At 37.6% G+C, this 22,267-nt stretch overlaps 1 protein-coding gene across 2 annotated transcripts; it reads right to left on the bottom strand.

The window, feature by feature from the left end:
• Positions 1–1,712: 1,712 nt before the first annotated feature.
• LOC140612765 (olfactory receptor 8K3-like) lies at positions 1,713–8,799 on the bottom strand. 2 transcript variants are annotated; one of them, XM_072790829.1, is made up of 2 exons: positions 7,879–8,799; positions 1,713–1,750 (listed from the first exon to the last, which is right to left on the bottom strand). In XM_072790829.1, exons 1-2 carry the CDS (start codon positions 8,789–8,791, stop codon positions 1,713–1,715), a joined length of 951 nt encoding a protein of 316 aa, XP_072646930.1. In that variant the 5' UTR covers positions 8,792–8,799. The 2 variants fall into 2 exon arrangements, with proteins under 2 accessions (XP_072646930.1, XP_072646929.1); XM_072790828.1 differs by lacking the exon at positions 1,713–1,750 and having other exon boundaries at positions 7,841–8,799.
• Between the last annotated feature and the right edge of the window lie 13,468 nt (positions 8,800–22,267).

The raw sequence follows: 22,267 nt of genomic DNA, 5'->3' as shown, positions 1-22,267 counted from the left end.
ACCCGTGAAAATGAATTGAAATCCTTGAGGTCCTTTCGAGATCCCAAGATTCCACAGGAAGTTTGTATTGTTGCTTCCTCTGTAATATCATTTGTAGATTGTCTGTATGTGGCTAAAGTTCACTTGTACCCTGTTCAATCAACAGGACTTTATTCCCTGATGAGCTCTGCTAACTTCCCCATCTATTTAGCATTCCAACAAAATTTAAAAAAATAAAAGTACTACTTTTACAGTTTCCATTCTCATTGATGCTTTATATAAGAGTTTGATCTCTCATTTAAAGCTTATTGTTTATTGCACAGGACGTATTGTCCATTTCTGAGGTTGTGAGTATGACACAAAATAAACTTACTTTGATTAAGCATATAAATTCTAAGACACAACAGTACCATCCCAGATGACAAAACTACACTTTTCAAAGTATTTGTAAGAAACACACACATGTCACCTACATATACATACACACACAAGATATGTGCAGGAAAAGATATTACAGACAATGTAATATTTCCATGCTCTACCTGAAAGAATAGTTCTCTCTTACATAATTCATTATTTTAAATTTGTAAATTAATTATACATAAGCTGAATATGCATTAATCCATTTCCCCCATTCCCTCTACCTCATGTAGTTAATAGTTATATATGACCTTTTTGGTTTTTCCAAATCTATTGATTTTTATTGTGATAAGAAACATATCATGAGATCAATACCCTTGACCAATATTTAAGTATATAATACAGTAATGATGATTATAGCACAATATTTTATAACAAATCTCTACAACTCAATCATCTTGCAGAAGTGAAGCTTCCTACCAATTGAATACAATTGACTTTAATGGACACATTAGCCAGCTTTGTTTTGTTTTGTTTTTTTAGAAAGAAGGGTAAGAGAGAGATGGAAAGAAATATTTATTTCCCCCCCCATGATTATTTATTTATTTATTATTTATTTATTTATTTACTCATGAGAGACACAGAGAGAGGCAACATAGAGGGAGAAGCAGGATCCTGCAGCGAGCACAAAACAGGACTCAATCCCAGAACCCCGGGATCACAACCTGAGCCAAGGCAGACACTCAAACACTGAGCTACCCAGGTGTCCCACAGTCCCACATTAGCCACATTAGCCATTTGATTGACTTTCACCATGGAATGCCTTTTTCTTGTAAATTTGAATCTCCTTTTTACCCTTTCATCCTTCTATTAATCCTGGTCTGATCCCATCTCATTATCTGTTTTGGCACATTTAAATCTTATCTACACTGTGCCATTCATATGCAGGTTTTTACTGGTTGCCTATTTATGAATTTACCTCAATAAATGACATAATTTTGCAGGTATTTAAATTAATGTATATTATATGCCAAATGTCTCTTTCTGCAAGTTGACTTAGAAATAGGACAGGTACAGATGCCTGGGAGGCTCAGCGGTTGAGCATCTGCCTTTGGCTCAGCGCATGGTCCCAGGGTCCTGACATTGAGTCTCACATTGGGCTCCCTACAGGGAACCAGCTTCTCCCTCTGCCTATGTCTCTGCCTCTCTCTGTGTCTGTCATGAATAAATAAATAAAATCTTTAAAAAAAAAAAAGTAGGACAGATGTAGAAGTCAATCTCTAAATATTTACTGAATTCATCTAGTTTTGCTTTTCCTTTGAAGGAATACATAACAAAGTTTAATGCTGATAGGAACCACATGTTATGATCAATTAAGAGAAGATATTGCATAATTTCTCCCACATCCTTTGTCCTGAATATTTGACATTTTGTTCTTCAAGCTATGGATCAAGGGATTCAGTGTGGGTATTAGAAGGGTCAAAATAGGGACACCACTTTCAATATCAAAGGAATGACTGGACTTGGGTTGCACATACATAAATATCAAAGTCCCATAGGACACTGTGGCCACTCTCAGGTGAGACCCATAGGTGGGAAAAGCCTTGTGTCTACCCTCTGGTGAGTTCAACCTATAATGGCTAGCAGGATCACCAGGTAAGACACAGAACTATGAGAAGGAGAAAAAATCCAATTAAAAACTGAGAAAATAAAAAAATCATCAATTCAATGTTAGGCATATTTGAGCAGAGCAAAGATAACAAGGGGAGACTGTCATAGTCTAAATGACTGATGATATTGTGGCCACAGAAGCATATGTATTTCTTTTGTCTGCCTTTGTCAGGTGATGTGTTGTTATAGGTAGTTCTAGATTGCTCATTCTCATGTCTGTGGACAGATCCATTTTATGAATACATCACAAATTAGTTATTCATTGTGCTCTGATAAAATGTTAGAATTGGTCTCAATTTGTAGTTTTATGACTAGGGATATAAATATTCCATTTCATCTGATTTTGGTGAGCATGAAGCTTACTTTTTCACATCGTTGGGCTATAAAAAATTAAATTTGGATTTTTGTAATGTATTCATGAAAGAGAATTATTTAGACATTATAAAAAATATTGCCCTGATACACAGACACATTTCCTGAAAATGGTAGTTAAAAACAGCTACTCCCACAGCCTTCATATCCACACTACTATTTAATCGAGATCAGTTTAATCTTGGATGTATTTCTATTTGGGTATATCCTTCATACTGAAATTTTTGAGTAGTAAGATATACATATCATCATTAATAAATACTACCTGATGAGTTTGCAGTGTTTATATTGATGTGCACTCCTATTAGAAGTGCAAATACTTATGGTTGCTTAATATCCTTGTCTACATTCAGTATTTTCCATCATTTTCTTTCTTGCCTGTGAAAATGTGCATGGCATCATTGTGGTTTTAGTTTGTATTATTCTAATGTGGAATGCAGTTGAAAGCCTTATATTTCTTTAATGGCAATTTAGATATTTTCTTTGAAATATGATTGTTAATAATATCATTTGTCACCTTTGTATTGTATTTCATATAAATTCTTTATGGATTTGTAAGAGGTACATTTATGTTTGGAATATGAGTCCCTTCTCAGCTCTTTGTCTGATTCTGTAGGTATGATAAAAGTATCCTCTTCCACTATGAGAGTTTATTTTTATCATAATTAATTTTTTAAGATTTTATTTATTTATTCATGAGAGACAGAGAGAGAGGCTGAGGCATAGGCAGAAGGAGAAGCAGGTTTCAAGTGGGGAGCCCGATGTGGGACTCGATCCCAGGGCCCTTAGGGTCACAAGCTGAGCCAAAGGGAGATTTTCAACCACTGAGCCACCCAGGTACCCTTCACATTATTAATTTTAGCCAACAGAATTTCTTAAGATAGTTCAATTGATCATTTTAAATCTTAGATAGCTATTGGTTTTTGTATTCTGTTTAAAATGATGTACATGTTTAATATCACAAATATGTCCCACTATGTTTCCTTTTAAACGCTGTTTGCATTTCACAGTTAGATCTTTAATCCAAGTAGAAGTGAGTCTGCATAGGGTCTGGTTACAAGTCCAGATTCTTTTCCTCTCTCCCCCAAATGAATATACAAATTACCTAATAGCATCTATTGAAAAGGATCATTCTTTCTCATTTAGAAAACAGTGATGAATCTATCATAAGTTAGGTCACAATCTATGCATGGATCTGTTTCTAATGTCACTCTTGTATTCCATTGATCAATTAGTCTGATTTCTGGAAAAGACTTTCTTTCTTTCTTTTATTGGAGTATAGTTGACACACAATGTCACATTCATTTCAGAAATCCAACACAGTTAATGAACATGTTTATACATTCTATTGTACTCACTGCAAGGGTGGCTACCACCTGTCACCATGCCGTGCTATTACAATACTATTGACTGTATTTCCTATGCTGTACCTTATGCCCCATACTTACTCATTCCATAACTGGAAGTTTGTGTCTTCCCCTCCCCCTTCCCATTTATCTCATACCCATTTATCCCTGCCCTCTGGCAAGTATCAGTTTGTTGTTGGTATTTATGGGTCTGTTTCTGCTTTTTGTTGGTTTATTTGTTTTGTTTTTAGATTTCTTAAGTGAATTCAAAATGTATTTCTATTTGTCTGATTTGTTTCTCTCAGTATAATACCCTCTATGTCCATCCGTGTCATCACAAATGGCAAGATCTCATCCTTTCTTTTTAAAAAACTTTTGTATATTCTTTTATTGGAGTTCGATTTGCCAACATATACTATAGCACCCAGTGCTTATCCTATCAAGTGCCCCCCTTAGTGCCTGTCACCCAGTCACCCCATCCCCCTGCTCAACTCCTCTTTCACTATCCCTTGTTCATTTCCCAGAGTTAGGAGTCTCTCATGTTTTGCCACCCTCTCTGATTTTTCCCACTCAATTTCAGTCCTTTCTGCTGATCCATTTCACTATTTTTTTTATATTCCCTGTATGAGTGAAACACAAAAGCATAAGATACCTATGAATAAACCTAACCAAAGAGATAAAGGATCTATCCCCTAAACACTACAGAACACTTATGAAAGGAATTGAGGAAGACACAAAGAAATGGAAAAATATTCCATGCTCATGGATTGGGAGAATTAATATTGTGAAAATGTCAATGTTACCCAGGACAATTTACACGTTCAATGCAATCCCTATCAAAATACCACGGACTTTCTTCAGAGAGTTGGAACAAATCATATTAAGATTTGTGTGGAGTCAGAAAAGACCCCAAATAGCCAGGGAAATATTAAAAAGAAAACCATAGCTGAGGGCATCACAGTGCCAGATTTCAAGTTGTACTACAAAGCTTTGATCATCAAGACAGTGTGGCACTGGCACAAAAACAGACACATAGATCAATGGAACAGAATAAAGAATCCAGAAATGGGCCCTCAACTCTATGGTCAACTAATATTCCACAAAGCAGGAAAGACTATGCACTGGAAAAAGTCTCTTCAATAAATGCTGCCATGTGGACAGCCACATGCAGAAGAATGAAACTAGACCATTCTCTTACACTATACACAAAGATAAACTCAAAATGGATGAAAGATCTAAATGTGAGACAAGATTCCTTCAAAATCCTAGAGGAGAGCAAGGCAACACCCTTTATGAACTTGGCCACAGCAACTTCTTGCAAGATACATCTATGAAGGCAAGGGAAACAAAAGCAAAAATGAATTATAGGGACTTCATCAAGATAAAAAGTTTCTGCACAGCAAAATAGTCAACAAAACTTAAAGACAACCTACAGAATGGGAGAAGATATTTGCAAATGACCTATCAGATAAAGGGCTAGTATCCAAGGTCTATAAAGAACTTCTTAAACTCAACAGCAAAGAAACAAACAATCCAATCATGCAACGGGCAAAAGACATGAACAGAAATTTCACCAAAGAAGACCTACGCATGGCCAACAATCCCATGAGAAAATGCTCTGAATCACAGGCCATCAGAGAAATACAAATCAAAGCCACAATGAGATACCACCTCACACCAGTGAGAATGGGGAAAATTAACAAAACAGGAAACAACAAATGTTGGAGAGGATGTGGAGACAGGGGAACCCTCTCGCACTGTTGGTGGGAATGTGAACTGGTACCACCACTCTGGAAAACTGTGTGGAGGTTCCTCAAAGAGTTAAAAATAGAACTGCCTTATGACCCAGCAATTGCACTGCCGGGGATTTACCACAAAGATACAGATGCAGTGAAAGACCGAGACACCTGCACTCCAATATTTATAGCAGCAATGTCCACAGTAGTGAAACTGTGGAAGTAGCCTCAGTTTCCATTGAAAGATGAATGGATAAAGAAGATGTGTAGATAGATGATAGATAGATAGATAGATAGATAGATAGATAGATAGATAGAAGAATATATATATATAATAGAATATATTATATATAATATATATATATAATAGAATATTACTCAGTCATTAGATCTCTTCCTTTTATACAACCGAATAGTATCCCATTCTATACATATTCCACATATTCTTTTTTTAAAGATTTTATTTATTTATTCATAAGAAACACAGAGAGGAGAGAGAGAGAGAGAGGCAGAGACACAGGCAGAGGGAGAAGCAGGCTCCATGCAGGGAACCTGACTTGGGCCTCCATCCAGTGTCTCCAGGATCACACCGTGGGCTGAAGGCGGAGCTAAACCACTGAGCTACCTGGGCTGCCCTCCACATCTTATTTACGCAATCATCTATCAAAGGCTATTTGGGTTCCTTCTGTATCATGGATACTGTAAATAATATTGCAATGGACATAAGAATGTACATATCCTTTCAAATTAGCATCTTTATGTTCTTTGGCTAAATACACAGAATGAAATTACTCGATCATATGGTATTTCTATTTTTAAATTTTAGAGGAACATCTATATTACTCCTTAGGGACTATGACAACTAGGAAAATGTTTTCTTAATTACTAAACCTTTGATACAGGTAATGAGGGCAGCAGGGGTGGCTCAGCAGTTTAGCGCCACCTTCAGCCCAGGGCATGATCCTGGAGACCCTGGATGGAGTCCCCACATTGGGTTCCCTGCATGGAGCCTGCTTCTCCTTCTGCCTGTGTCTCTCTCTCTCTCTCTCTCTGTGTGTCTCTCATGAATAAATAAATAAAAATCTTTAAGAAAAAGAAAAGAAATAGGTAAAGAAATCTGGTAGTGGAACTCCTGCCACTTTATTTTCTTTCTTCTAGACTATCTTTATATTTTAGGCATTTTGCCTTTCTGAGTAAATTTTAGAGTCAGCTCCATCATTCTAAAAGAAAGAAGAAAAGACAAAGAAGGAATGAAGAAATGAAGGAAGAATTAAAAAATTAAAATAGTTCAAAAAATAATTTTAAAACCTAATCTAGTTTTACAAAAGACATTCATAACTTTTTTGGGAATACCTCTATGTTCTTTCTTCTTCTAAGATAGTCTAGATCCTTTGCATTTACACATGATTTTTAAAATCAACCTGAGTATCCAAAATACTGTTGGATTTTGAATGTCACTGTATTAAATGCATTGAATAATTTAGGGGAAACTAACCACATGACATTTATTCATCCAAACAATGTTATGGTATATGTAACATTATGTCTTCCTTAATAATTCAAGGTTTTGTAGTTTCCAGCAGGAAAATAATGCCAATCCTTCACTAAAATTTTTCTAAGGTATTATACAGTTTTATTTCAATTAAATTTTTAGTTTAAAATTATATTTTTATTTTTTTTTTGCTAAGTTGTAGTAAAAAAAACAAAAACATAAAAACCTCAGATGTGACCTTATATGCACCAATCTAGCAAAACTCAGGTATTATTTCTAATGTTTCAGAAATAAGCAATTTTGAATTGTTGCTGTACACATTTATGCTACCTAAAATAATCACATTTTTATTTCTGCTTTCCTAAGCATACACAGGTTCACATATCAACACGTAACAGACTGAGCTGCAACCCACCACAATGGGATAAAGTTAAAGTGTTGGTACTTAAGGCAGACATTGTTGATTATTCATTGATGTGCATATTCCTTACACAAAGAACATTAAGTTCCATCTTCTCTGTGCCATATGCCAGTATGGTGGGCATATTTATTTCATATCTAATAAAAGACATAAAACAACTATGAAAAAGAGATTATCACGGTGTTATGTATTTAAAAGAAAACAAACAGAGCAAACCAAAACTTGCCTTCAGTTGCAAAATAAGTACTTGGTACTGTGGAAACAGTGGTCTGGACTTGTCTTAGCACTTAAACCAAAGCTGGCATGAGAAGAATGATCACTACTGGAATACCTATGAGTTGAAAACAGGAAAAGCATTTCTAGCTTTCCACGACTTCTACACATTACTCCTTTCTAAGGCCAATGACATGTCCTAAACAGAAGTCTGTACCTATTTTATTACAGGTAGTGCCTATATTGAACTCTACATAGGTGGTTTATGCAGGTTTTTCCATATTCTATGCAGGGCATCTTTTACCTCTTTGTTCCTTAGGCTGTAGATCATGGGATTCAGCATAGGGATTATCAAAGTGTAAAATATAGAGGCAATTTTATCAGTATCAAAGGAATGACTGGATTTGGGCTGCACGTACATGAAGAAGAGAGTGACATACAATACAACAACCACCGTCAGGTGGGATCCACAGGTGGAGAAGGCCTTGTGCCTGCCCTCTGTGGAGTTCATCCTCAGGATGGCCATAAGGATGAGGATGTAGGACACAAGCACTATGAGAAGGGAGGAAATCAAATTAAATGCTGAAAAGATCAGTATTATCAACTCAATGTCACGTGTGCTTGAACACAGCAAAGTTAACAAAGGAAGATTGTCACAGTAAAAATGTCTAATGACATTATGTCCACAGAAGGATGCCATAAAAATCTTGATGGTGATTATCAGAGAGAGACAGGAACTGTAGACATAAGGGATTGCTACTAGCACCCAGCACGCCCTTTGTGACATAACAATGGTGTAGAGTAGAGGGTTACAGATGGCCACATAGCGGTCATAGGCCATTGCTGACAGAATGAACAGCTCACTGATGATGAACAAGATGAAGAAAGCCAGCTGGGTAGCGCACCAGTTATAGGGGATGGTATTTTGATCAGCTACAAAATTTACTAACATTTTGGGTGCCACAGCTGATGAGTAGCCAAGATCAATGAAAGCCAGGTGTCTGAGGAAGAAGTACATGGGTGTTTGGAGCCTGGAGTCCACCTTGGTGAGGATGATCATGCCCAGGTTGCCCACCACTGAAACTGTGTAGATGATGAGGAAAAGCCCAAAGAAGAGAGCCTGCAGCTCAGGATGGTCGGTGATTCCCATTAGGATGAATTCTGTTAACACTGTTAGATTTTGTCTGTTCATCCAGGTCATTAAGCGAAATTGCTGTGGGAACAACCATCACAAGAGTCATTGGGTATCAGGAGACAACATCTGTGGATCAGATTGGTCCAATTTTTTAGATGGGTTGATTTAAATAAGACTCACCTCCATCACTGAACCTGGCACCAAAAATAAGAGGTGTTGGCAGCGGCGGTGCCTGTGGAGATGCCCGGAGACTGCAAGATTTCCCAGAATTACCTCTTTCAGCTTGCTAAAGAAGAAGTAGGAGAGAGAGCTTAGTTTTAAGGTTGTTCAGTGGACTGATATAGGCAAGTTGGCAAAGAGTACGGTCCCTAAGTCACCTGTCCCCACCAACTTACCTAGATAACTTTCAAATCATCCTGAAAACCTACAAATTCAGCCTGAGATTTAAAGAGACAACAGCTGAAATGCTACAGTGAGGAGAGTTTGTGCTTCTATCAAGGTAGGAAGATGGACAAAAAAATAAAGAAATAAAAAGGCATCCAAGGGGGAGGGGCCCTGCGAGGAGCTAAGGAGCTAAGGCAGAGCGGCAAGTGTCCCCTGGACAGAAAAGCCCAGGCCCGGAGAAGCAGGAGCTTCACCAATCTTCCCAGATGGAAAGGCGCTAGCAGGGACCTCGGGCAGGATCCCAGGAGGGGCGGGGATGCCCTCCGGCTCCCAGGGGCACTAACAGAGGACCTGTGTCCAGGGGAGAGAGTCCCACACACCTCGGCCGAGCTCCCTAAAGAGCTGCAGCACGCCCGGCAGGGGGCCCGGGAGCAGCTCAGAGGCAGCTCCGCAGGGAGGGGGCTGCGACCCTGGAGCCCAGGCCACCGGGGGACACAGCCCTGGATCCGGCACTTCCCCGGGACAGGCAGAGGCCAGGAGGACACAGGGCAGCAAGGACACTCCTGCGGCAGGGTGCCCTGAGCTGTGCAGGTCAGCGCCTCCCACCCCTGGAGCATCTAGGACCCTGTGGACTGGGAGCTGCAGTAGTTACTGTGGGAGCTGACTCCAGGGCTGGAGAGCTAGCCACCACCACTGTTTTTGTTCCTCCTGGTGTCACCTTGTACCTGGGACTGAGCAGGGGCCCCACAGGATAGACAGCTCCCACTGAGCCATGCACCTGGTAGGGGGCTGGGCAGCTCCCCCAGGTGTACACATCTCAGAATCAGCACAGCACTCCCCTCCCCCAGAAGACCAGCTGGAACAACAAGGGAAGAGAAAGTTCTTAACCAAGCAGCGCTGGAAAGTTCCAGGGGAAGTCGAGGGATTTATAGTATATAGAATCAGAGGATACTCTCCTTTGTTTTTTGTTTTCTGTTTGTTTCCCCCTCCCTATTTTTTCTCTCATTTTCTCCTTTTTCCAGTACAACTTGTTTTTGGCCACTCTGCGCTGAGCAAAATGACTAGAAGGAAAAACTCACCACAAAAGAAAGAATCAGAAACAGGACTCTCTGCCACAGAGTTACAAAATTTGGATTACAATTCAATGTCAGAAAGCCAATTCAGAAGCACAATTATAAAGCTACTGGTGGCTCTAAAAAAAAGCATAAAGGATTCAGGAGACTTCATGACTGCAGAATTTAGATCTAATCAGAAATTAGATCTAATCTAACTTTAAAATCAATTAAATGAGATGCAATCCAAACTGGAGGTCTTAACAATGAGGGTTAACGAGGTAGAAGAACAAGTGAGTGACATAGAAGACAAGTTTATGGCAAGGAAGGAAGCTGAGGAAAAAAGAGAAAAACATTAAAAGATCATGAGAATAGGTTAAGGGAAATAAATGACAGCCTCAGAAGGAAAAATCTACATTTAATTGGGATTCCAGAGGGTGCCGAAAGAGACAGAGGATCAGAAAGTGTATTTGAACAAATCATACCTGAGAACTTCCCTACCTTGGGAAGGGAAACAGGCATTCATATCCAGGAGATAGAGAGATCCCCCCCTAAAATCAATAAAAACTGCTCAACACCTCGACATTTAATAGTGAAACTTACAGATTCCAAAGATGAAGAGAAGATCTTTAAAGCAGCAAGAGATCCCTAACCTTTATGGGGAGAAGTATTAGGTTAACAGCAGACATCTCCACAGAGACCTGGCAGGCCAGAAAGGGCTGGCAGGATATATTCAGGGTCCTAAATGAGAAGAACCTGCAGCCAAGAATACTTTATCCAGCAAGGCTTTCATTCAGAATAGAAGGAGTGATAAAGAGCTTCCAAGATAGACAGAAACTGAAAGAATATGTGACCACCAAACCAGCTCTGCAAGAAATATTACGGGGGACTCTGTAAAAGAAAGAGGAAGACCAAGAAAACAATCCACGAAAACAGGGACTGAATAGGTATCAGGATGACACTAAATTTATATCTTTCAATAATAACTCTGAATGTGAATGGGCTTAATGACCCCATCAAAAGGCACAGGGTTTCAGACTAGATAAAAAAGCAAAACCCATCTATTTTCAGTCTACAAGAGACTCATTTTAGATAGAAGGACACGTATAGCCTGAAAATAAAAGGTTGGAGAACCATTTACCATTCAAATAATCCTCAAAAGAAAGCAGGGGTAGCCATTCTTATATCAGATAAATTAAAGTTTATCCCAAAGACTGTAGTAAGAGATGAAGAGGGACACTATATCATACTTAAAGGATTTATCCAACAAGAGGACCTAACAATCTTCAATATTTATGCCCCAAATGTGGGAGCTACCAAGTATATCGATCAATTAATAAACAAAGTTAAGACATACTTAGATAATAATACACTTATACTTGATGATTTCAATGTAGTGCTTTCTACAATCTACAGATATTCTAAGCACAACATCTCCAAAGAAACAAGAGTTTTAAATGATACACTGGACCAGATGGATTTCACCGGTATTTACAGAACTTTACATCCAAATGCAACTGAATACACATTCTTCTCAAGTGCACGTGGAACTTTCTTCAGAATAGACCACATACTGGGTCACAAATCAGGTCTTAAATGATACCAAAAGATTGGGATTGTACCCTGCATATTTTCAAACCATCATGCTTTGAAACTAAAACTAAATCACAAGAAGAAGTTTGGAAGGATTTCAAACACATAGAGGATCATCCTGCTAAAAGATGAAAGTGTCAACCAGGAAACTAGAGAAGAATTTAAAAGATTCATGGAAACTAGTGAGAATGAAGATACAACCATTCAAAATCTTTGGGATGCAGCAAAAGCAGTCCTTAGGGTGGGGGATATATCACAATACAAGCATCCATCCAAAAACTAGAAAGAATTCAAATACAAAAGCTAACGTTGCTCCTAAAGGAGCTAGAGAAGGAACAACAAATGAAACCTTCACCCAGCAGAAAAAGAGAGTTAATAAAGATTCGAGCAGAACTCAATGAAATAGAGACCAGAAGAACTGTGGAACAGATCAACAAAACGAGGAGTTGGTTCTTTGAAAGAATTCATAAAATAGATAAACTATTAGCCAGCCTTATTAAAAATAATAGAGAAAAGACTCAAATTAATAAAATCATGAATGAGAAAGAAGAGATCACCACCAATACCAAGGAAATATAAACAATTTTAAAGACTTATTGTGAGCAGCTATATGCCAATAAACTAGGAAATCTAGAAGTAATGGACGCATTTCTAGAAAACCACAAACTACCAAAACTGAAACAAGAAGAAATAGAAAACCTGACCAGGCCAATAACCAGGGAGGAAATTGAAGCAGTCATCAAAAACCGCCCAAGACACAAAAGTTCAGGGCCAGATGGCTTCCCAGGGGTATTCTATCAAATGTTTAAAGAAGAATCCATACCTATTCTACTAAAGCTGTTCTGAAAGAAAGAGATGGAGTACCTCTAAACTCATTCTATGAGGCCAGCATCACGTCAATTCCAAAACCAGACAAAGACCCCAAAAAGGAGAATTATAGATCAATATCCCAGATGAACACAGATGCAAACATTCTCAATAAGATACTAGCCAATAGGATCCAATAGTACATTAAGAAGATTATTCACCACGACCAAGTGGGATTTATCACCGGGATGCAAGGCTGGTTCAACACTCATAAAGCAATCAATGTGATTCATCATATTAGCAAGAGATAAAACAAGAACCATATGATCCTCTCAATAGATGCAGAGAAAGCATTTGACAAAATACAGCATCCATTCCTGATAAAAACTCTTCAGAGTGTAGGGATAGAGGGAACATTCCTCAGCATCTTAAAAGCCATCTACGACAAGCCCACAGCAAATATCATTCTCAATGGGGAAACACTCGGAGCCTTTCCCCTAAGATCAGGAACACGACAGGGATCTCCACTCTCACCACTGCTATTCAACATAGGATTAGAAGTCCTAGCTTCAGCAATCAGACAACAAAAAGAAATAAAAGGCATTTAAATTGACAAAGAAGAAGTCAAACTATCCCTCCTCGCAGATGACATGATACTGTACATAGAAAACCCAAAAGACTCCACCCCAAGATTGCTAGAACTCATACAGCAATTTGGCAGTGTGGCAGGATACAAAATCAATGCCCAGAAATCAGTGGTAGTTCTATACACTAATAATGAGACTGAAGAAAGAGAAATTAAGGAGTCAATCCCATTTACAATTGCACCCAAAAGCATAAGATAACTAGGAATAAACCTAATCAAAGAGGTAAAGTATCTATACCCTAAAAACTATAGAACACTCCCGAAAGAAGTTGAGGAAGACACAAAGAGATGGAAAAATATTCCATGCTCATGGATTGGCAGAATTAATATTGTGAAAATGTCAATGTTACCCAGGGCAATTTACGCGTTTATTGCAATCCCTATAAAAATACCATGGACTTTCTTCAGAGAGTTGGAACAAATCATCTTAATATTTATGTGGAATCAGAAAAGACCCCGAATAGCCAAGGGAATATTAAAAAAGAAAACCATAGCTGAGGGCATCACAATGCCAGATTTCAGGTTGTACTACAAAGCTGTGGTCATCAAGACAGTGTGGTACTGGCACAAAAACAGACACATAGATCAATGGAACAGAATAAAGAATCCAGAAGTGGACCCTCAACTTTATGGTCAACTAATATTCAACAAAGGATAAAAGACTATCCATTGGAAGAAAGACAGTCTCTTCAATAAATGGTGCTGGGAAAATTGGACAGCCACGTGCAGAAGAATGAAACTAGACCACTCTCTTTCACCATACACAAAGATAAACTCAAAATGGATGAACGATCTAAATGTGAGACAAGATTCCATCAGAATACTAGAGAACACAGGCAACACCCTTTTTGAACTTGGCCACAGCAACTTCTTGCAAGATACATCCATGAAGGCAAGGGAAACAAGAGCAAAAATGAACTATTGGGACTTCATCAAGATAAGAAGCTTCTGCACAGCAAAGGATACAGTCAACATAACTAAAAGACAACCTACAGAATGGGAGAAGACATTTGCAAATGATGTATCAGATAAAGGGCTAGTTTCCAAGATCTATAAAGAACTTATTAAACTCAACAGCAAAGAAACATACAATCCAATCATGAAATGGGCAAAAGACATGAACAGAAATTTCACCAATGAAGACATAGACATGGCCAAAAAGCACATGAGAAAATGCTCCACATCACTTGCCATCAGGGAAATACAAATCAAAGCCACAATGAGATACCACCTCACACCAGTGAAAATGGGGAAATGTAACAAGACAGGAAACAATAAATGTTGTTTGGATGTGGAGAATGGAGAACCCTCTTGCACTATTGGTGGGAATGTGAACTGGTGCAACCACTCTGGAAAACTGTGTGGAGGTTCCTCAAACAGTTAAAAATAGACCTGCCCTATGACCCAGCAATTGCACTGCTGGGGATTTACCCCAAAGATACAGATGCAGTGAAATGCCGGGATACCTGCACCCCAATATTTTATAGCAGCAATGTCCACAATAGCCAAACTTTGGAAGGAGCCTCGGTGTCTATCGAAAAATGAATGAATAGAGAAGATGTGGTCTATGTATACAATGGAATATTACTCAGTCATTAGAAATGACAAATATCCACCATTTACTTCGACGTGGATGGACCTGGAGGGTATTATGCTGAGTGAAATAACTCATTTGGAAAAGGACAAACATTATATGGTCTCATTCATTTGGGAATATAAAACATAGTGAAAGGGAAAAAAGGGAAAGGAGATAAAATGAGAAAATGTCAGTGAGGATGACAAACATGAGAGACACCTAACTCTAGGAAATAAACAAGGGGTAGCAGAAGGTGAGGTGGGCAGGAGGTTGGAGGGCTTGGTGATGGGCACTGAGGAGGGCACTTGGCGGGATGAGCACTGGGTGTTATTCTATATGTTGGCAAATTGAACTCCAATAAAAAAAAAAAAAAACCTAAAAGAAAAAAACTAAAAAAAATAAGAGATGCTATAGCCTAAGACATACAGTAGTCAGTTTATTTTTTGTGCCGTTTGCTCGCTATCATTACCAAGTCAATATCATCTGTTTATGGTCTGTCAACAGGTATCATTAGACACATCTGGTCTTAAGTGGTAATCCTGATATCTTTTTAGTTATGCTTTTACTTAACTTACCTATAATTGGTTAACACATCATAACTAGGAAAGTATTCTAATATAAGTAAAAGCCTTTGCTTCTCGTCCTTGAAATTTTATCCCAACCTTTGTCCCAAAGAAAACCATGATTAACTCATTCAGTAGACTTTGGTTTACTTTTCTCATTATAGCTCTGCATATTTAAGACTATTCTCTTCCAACCATTCATATCATTTTTAAAACTGTATTTTCAGGACGCCTGGGTGGCTTAGCGGTTGAGCATCTGTCTTTGGCTCGGCGTGATATCGGGGTTCTGGGATTGAGTCCCACATCAGGCTCCCTGTGAGGAGTCTGCTTCTCCCTCTGCCTTTGTCTCTGCCTCTCTGTTAATCTCTCATAAATAAGTAAATAAAATCTTTAAAAAAATAAAACTGTATTCTCATTCTTTTATACTTTTATGGGTTTTAAAGAGTGTTTATAATTTTTTGTAATAATAGACAATAATTTAGCACTTTTACAGAAGTGCCAACTAGTGCATTCTAATGCACATAGATATCTTTGATATCTTTTATTTTCCATAGAGTAGTGCATGTGGAAACTCAGCACTTGGGTGTTGACTCTTTCAGTGTGTGATTTGTATTTGTTGATGTATCACCTAAAATCATCCAGCAGGCTGATATAAATGTACTTATCCTACCAAGAAAAATATCACGCCAACACTGGGTGTGCTATCTCAAATTCAATACAGGCTGGCAAATCACATTGCCTGAAGCAGATGAATGAAAGACATAGTAGTGGGAAGTGAGGGGAAAGGCATATAGCATGATTCAGTAGAAGTATTTACTTTGTATTTGTTTAAATGACTGGATCAGGACAAATGATTACTTGATCCAGATAAAGCCAACAGGGCATGGCTTTGGGAGAAGTGGAATTCACTTATATATTTTAATTTTAATCCTATTCTTACACCTTTATTTCATCCTCTTTCAACTATAGGTGAAATGTTTCATGAAAACTCATTTTATTTAAGGATTGCACTTTATCTACCTCTTCTTTTCCAAGTCTGTTTTCCTTCAGATTGCTTTCAAAAGTAGGTACTTCCAAAGTTTTATGGGAAAAAAAAATCATCTGATTTCATTACAAAGTCTTCTAGAGTATAAAAAAATGAGAACTACATTGTGACTCATTCTAGGAGGCCCTAAATCCTGATTTAAACATACACATACTTGTATATGCAAATTATAATATTTTGTTACTTATATATGTTAAAGCTCACTACATATTCAGGCCTATAATTTCACTTATGCAGCTGTAAAACTGCAAACAATATTAATATATCATTGATATATGTATAAAAATGTCTAAGAGTGATAAAACACTTGTTCAAGCTGGGTTGATCCTATGTTTGGCTGGACCGTTTTCTTCTGGAAAACCTGGAATTAGAATTTACCACATCATCAGAAAGAATTAGGGGATAAATGAGCATCTGAATAGATGAGTTAATGCCAGTTAGAATGGACAAAAGCCACTAAAATTAAGAATAAAAGTGAAATCCCATATTGATGGAATATTTTATAGAAACAAAACGTACTCCTAAAAAGAGAAAAATTCAAACCCCTTGGGGATGCATTATAGAAGTCCTAAATAAATTAACAGAAACTCAATGTTCCTGGATTGTACAAACTGATGTGACAAAATGTTACTTGTGCTGAAATTGGTCTATTTGTTCAATGACCTTACAATCAAAAATCACTAAGGATATTTATAGGTTTTGATATTGATTTCAAATGCATTTTGAAAATGCACACTGTTAAGAAGAAGCAAGACACTTTTGAAGGGACTTGTTTTACCAGATAATAAAACTTTTGCTGGATTTCTTGAGATGATATGGTAGACATCAATGAAAAAGAATGGGAACCTCGGGAAAAGACCCATGCATGCAAAGAATTGAAACTGTTGGCGACCACGAACTAGCTGGAGTAACTGAACCAAACCAGCCCCAGACTTGCATCCCTCATTCACTCAAAAGGCTCGGGAGCCTAAAGGGTGAATAGTTGGTTGACGCTTGAGAAAGGGCTTGAGCAATGGTTCTCGGGGCTCGCTTGTACGTGATCGCCCACATAGCACAATAGATACAACTTATTCTGACCTGGTCATAAATGTAAATAAGGTCTGTCTGTTCTTGCTGGTCTGTTTACCATACCTAATATTCCTTTGAAGTATGCACACCTGGAGCAATAAGCTTATCTTTTACCAAGGTCTTCTGGCACCTGTGAATCTGTCTTGCATGCTGAGAAAGGGGAACTTTGGAGGGTTTCACAAACCTGCTAAAAAATAAACACCTTCTTGGCTTTGTTTTGCTCATGCTATAAAATGTTGTAAAACCTTGAATAAAGCTGGCACTGCTTGGACATCATCCACTGTGTCCCTCCTGTCCCCATCTCTTTACTTTTCTTTTATTTTCCTCATACCCTTATCCTCAGGACCCTGATCGTGTTGCCACAGCGCGCGCAACATGTAATATATGAGAAAAGGGGCATATCAGGACAGGCATGAAAAAATGGTCTCCATTGGATCTGGGGAAGGTGATTATCCTACAAAGGATGATGAACTTGGATGTTCTGTTCATCCACACAAAAATCAACTGTAGACTTGTCAGGACATAATGTTATAAGAAACTGTTCGACATTCATAACCTTAAAACTAAAAGCTATGGATGCCCTTAAAAAAGGAAATTTTCAAAAAATAGAATAGCAATTTAACATTATTTTGGCAGATGAAACTACTTCACAAAATTTACTCTGCCCAAAAACCTATTCAAATTAACAAAATATTCATGGCAAAGCAATTTGAAACATTCATTAGCAGCGAATGAAAAGAATGAAAAACTCTAATGCTTTAAGCTACAAAAATTATACCCCAAAGGACTATTCCATAGCAGTTTGTAGAGTTGGCAAATCTCTTCATCTCAACATGCATTTTATTGTGATTTTTACAAATGCCTGCAGTTCCCCTGAAACTCACTTGAGTGAATATTTATGTGGTACTCCTTCCCCCAGTCCTACTCAAGCACTGTCTGGAAAAAGCAAGGAAATTGAGCATCAAACCTGACTCTTCTCAGATGGAAGCAGGAACTCGGAACTGTTCCAGGGCCTGGGGTTAGACAGGGAGCCCAAGGGTGTGAATACCTAACCTCAATCAATATTCTATAACTTTTTGTAAATAGCCTCAGCAGAGATTAATGGGTCCAACTGAGAACACTGCAATCCCATTAAAAGGAGAGAGGGGTCCAGAGGGGAGGGAAGGACAGATGAGGATCCTAAGCTGAGGTTGCCAAAGTGCTTACTCCTCCTTCCTGATGTTTATTGTCTAGAATCTCAATTTATTTTTTATTTTTTATTTTTTTAGAATCTCAATTTAAATGTAGAAATAATCAGAAATAGAAATAAGGTCCCTTACCACCTTCAGAGAACATACCAACAGTGGCAAACATATATCCTTACCCCAGGAAATCTAGTTAGGAAAAGAGATGAGTAATATATATGATGTACTAGTTGGCATTGGTGACAATACTCATATGTGTCCTTTAAATAGAACAAGGAGGGAAGCATAGGTGGCTCAGCGATTTAGTGCTGACTTCAGCCCAAGGCATGATCCTGGAGACCTGGGATCGAGTCCCATGTCAGGCTCCCTGCATGGAGCCTGCTTCTCCCTCTGACTCTGTCTCTGCCTCTCTCTCTCTCTCTCTCTCTCTCTGTGTGTGTGTGTGTGTCTCTCATGAATGAATAAATAAAATCTTAAAAAAATTGAACAAGGAATCAAGAATCATCACTGCAGGTAATTCAGCAATAATAATCGGTGGCAGCTACTCACCTTAAGTGGTGACTGGCTTCCTATTTTCTTGTGTGATACCAGCCTGACTACAGTGGGAAGAATTTATGAGCATCTCCTTTATTTGAGACACTCCTCTGGGAACTTGAAAGCAATTCTTGGTTATTCCCAAAGCATCTGAGAGCAGGAAATGATGTCACTCATCTTTGCTAATTATTCCGTGAGTTTTATTTCCCTATTGAGGTAATTATATATATATATATATATTATATATATATATAATTTTATGTATATATAATTTTATATATATTATATATAATAAATATATAACTTTGCTTCTTATTTGCTATTTTTGTTGTCTTCACTGAAATATCTACTTTTAAATAGATAATTTCTCAGATACATGCTTTATTCATCTAGAAATTACATAGACGGGATCCCTGGGTGGCGCAGCGGTTTGGCGCCTGCCTTTGGCCCAGGGCGCGATCCTGGAGACCCGGGATCGAATCCCACATCAGGCTCCCGGTGCATGGAGCCTGCTTCTCCCTCTGCCTATGTCTCTGCCTCTCTCTCTCTCTCTCTGTGACTATCATAAATAAATAAAAATTAAAAAAAAAAAATAGAAATTACATAGACTTTCAGCATTTTCCACAAAAGTTTCTTCCATGTGTTATATCTGAGGATTAACAGAACTATTTAAACATGTCCTATAGTGTGTTAGAAGGTTCAGAAGGAATACAAATTATGAATATGTGTGTAACTCCTATTTTTTTCTTTTTCTAATCTAAGGGCTAAAATTGAGTTAATGATACTGTAATTCCACACCCGAGGTGCATACTGAAACTAATTTCCCTTGTCCGCTTCTATTTCTCTTCCCCATGAGTACCTCTTTTACAAAAGCTGATATATGTCTTTAAAATGGAATATAGCTTTATAAAGTAAAATAACGTATGTTTTAAAGTGCACAATATGTTATATATAACTCATTCAGATATCTAACGGTTTTCACTCAACTATATGTTTTTGAATTATATTCATTTTATTACGTTAATACAACTGAATTATATTCATTTTATGCATGCCAATATTTTGCTGACTCTGAATAAAATTACTACACTCTCATTCTACCCCCCATTTACTATAGGTTTGCTCCAATTCTAATAGGCATTTAGAGAGATACCGACCTTTGGATTCTCCATATATTATCACAATTAAGAACTTTGAGTGTGGTTCTTGCTAACCCATGAATGGACATGTCTACAATGTATCTTGCATTCCCGACTGGGGAAAAATAAGTACAGTTAATTGATTTAAATAAATTAGTTCTAAATAAAGATTTCTTTCATTAATGTGTATTCCACCCTCAGTATCCTAGTGTTTTCAGACCCTGGACATCCAACTTATGAATATGCACCACTTGTACAAATGGTAAAAGTTGCAACAAATAATTACATGAAATTTAGCTTGACAGAGCTAAATGGTTTCACTTGTTTTAATACATTATTTTTTCAAGGAATCCAAATATTGTTCTTGACTGGAAGTAGAAAAATGCACTAAGTATAATCCCTGTCATCAAAGAAGTTCAAGGATTATAATGGAGACATATACTATTGATTTTTATATAACTTTAGTATTTGAATGTCTATCACAGCGATAGTGCTGATGGAGTTGTTGTTAGAGTGACAACATTCGCACACAGCTTGTAGCTGAATCTGGGAGGGGAGGCCACCAAATCCTACTTTTCCTCCTGGGCACCTGGAAAGCTGACTTCTCATCCTCCTGGCAGGTGTGCAGAATTGGCTGAGCTGCAGCCTGACTCTCCTGTGGTGGCACAGCCCCTCCCTGTGTGCAGCCATCCTTCACCCCTGCGTGCTGGTCCTGGGGGCCTGCTACACTGCCTTTCTATTTCAGAGCCTGTAATTCCCTGTGGTTGAAGCATGAAATACACATAAAATGCTGAAAAATCCTGAGAAAAAAATGCAAGGAGAAAGGTGATTACAACAGAGATTAAGAAACTGCTAGTTTGCCCCCAAATTTGATTAGTCTGTGATCTATCACCCAAGTTTTAGGCATCCATATTTAAACATGAAAGTATCTTCTTTACGTATTTCATAAAGATTTTAAATTAATATAGCATAATCTCAGCTCATACCTTAATCACTTTTTGGCTGTATATACATTAATAACATTGATTATTCAGTAAGTTATTAGATCTTTAAATACATATTTTAAGTATTTTTAAAGAATCATTAGTAATCTCTTCTGACAATTATAACTCAAACTACTTTTGTGGTTAGATGTTTTTTTAAATAGAAGTACAATGAACACAGAATTCTGTATTAGTTTCAGGTATATTACATATGGGTTCTATTAATTGTGTACACTACCAGTGCTCATCATGATAAGTGCAGTCACAGTCTGTCACCATACAATACTACTATAATATTATTGACTCTATTCTCTGCAGAGTGCTTTCCATATCTGTGACTTATTTATTTTAAACTGGAAGTTTGTATCTTTTAATCCCCTCTATCTTTTTTGCTCATTTCCTCTACACTTCTTTAGTGGAAAAAAAAAAAGACTAGTGTTATTCTCTTTATTTAAGAACCTGTTTGTTCATTTGCTTTGTTTTATAGTCCACAGATATGTGAAATCACAAAGTATTTGCTTTTCTCTCTTGAATTTATTATACTTAGCGTGATCCCTCTAGGTCTTTCATGTGGTCACAAATTGAGAGATCTCAGTGGTCATTATGACTGCGTAATATTCTATTCTGTATGCTTTTTAAGAAGTAGTCATTTTCATATTACATTATAGGTAACTCAATGACTTGTACATTTTGTGAGCTGAGGTAAGAGTTTGTTATCAAAACTATTTTTGTCAACATAATTTCTCTAATCCAAAAACAATGATTGTTCATAAAAATAGCTTTATAAATATTGAAGGAGTCAAAACCAATCAGGAAGGGAAGGTTGGAACAGTGACGTGGAGCATAACTTATGGAAGGGTATCAAACTTCATAAACAGTATTTCTGTTTAATAGAAGGAGATAAAAAATATGTAGCCTTTATTGAGACACAAGAGAAAAGAAGAGTGGTACAAAGAGAAGGAGTAAAA

This window comes from Canis lupus, chromosome 21, assembly GCF_048164855.1.
Source record: "Canis lupus baileyi chromosome 21, mCanLup2.hap1, whole genome shotgun sequence".
NCBI classification, from domain to species: Eukaryota; Metazoa; Chordata; class Mammalia; order Carnivora; family Canidae; genus Canis; species Canis lupus.
This window is presented reverse-complemented; position numbering and strand designations above follow the sequence as displayed.

Excerpts from the sequence above, each read along its gene's own strand:
- LOC140612765 (XM_072790829.1), bottom strand. The coding sequence starts at position 8,791 with ATGACCTGGATGAACAGACAAAATCTAACAGTGTTAACAGAATTCATC. Across the intron at positions 1,751-7,878 it reads AGAGGTAAAAGATGCCCTGC|AAAGGATGTGGGAGAAATTA; the intron begins ATAGAATATGGA and ends AATATTCAGGAC.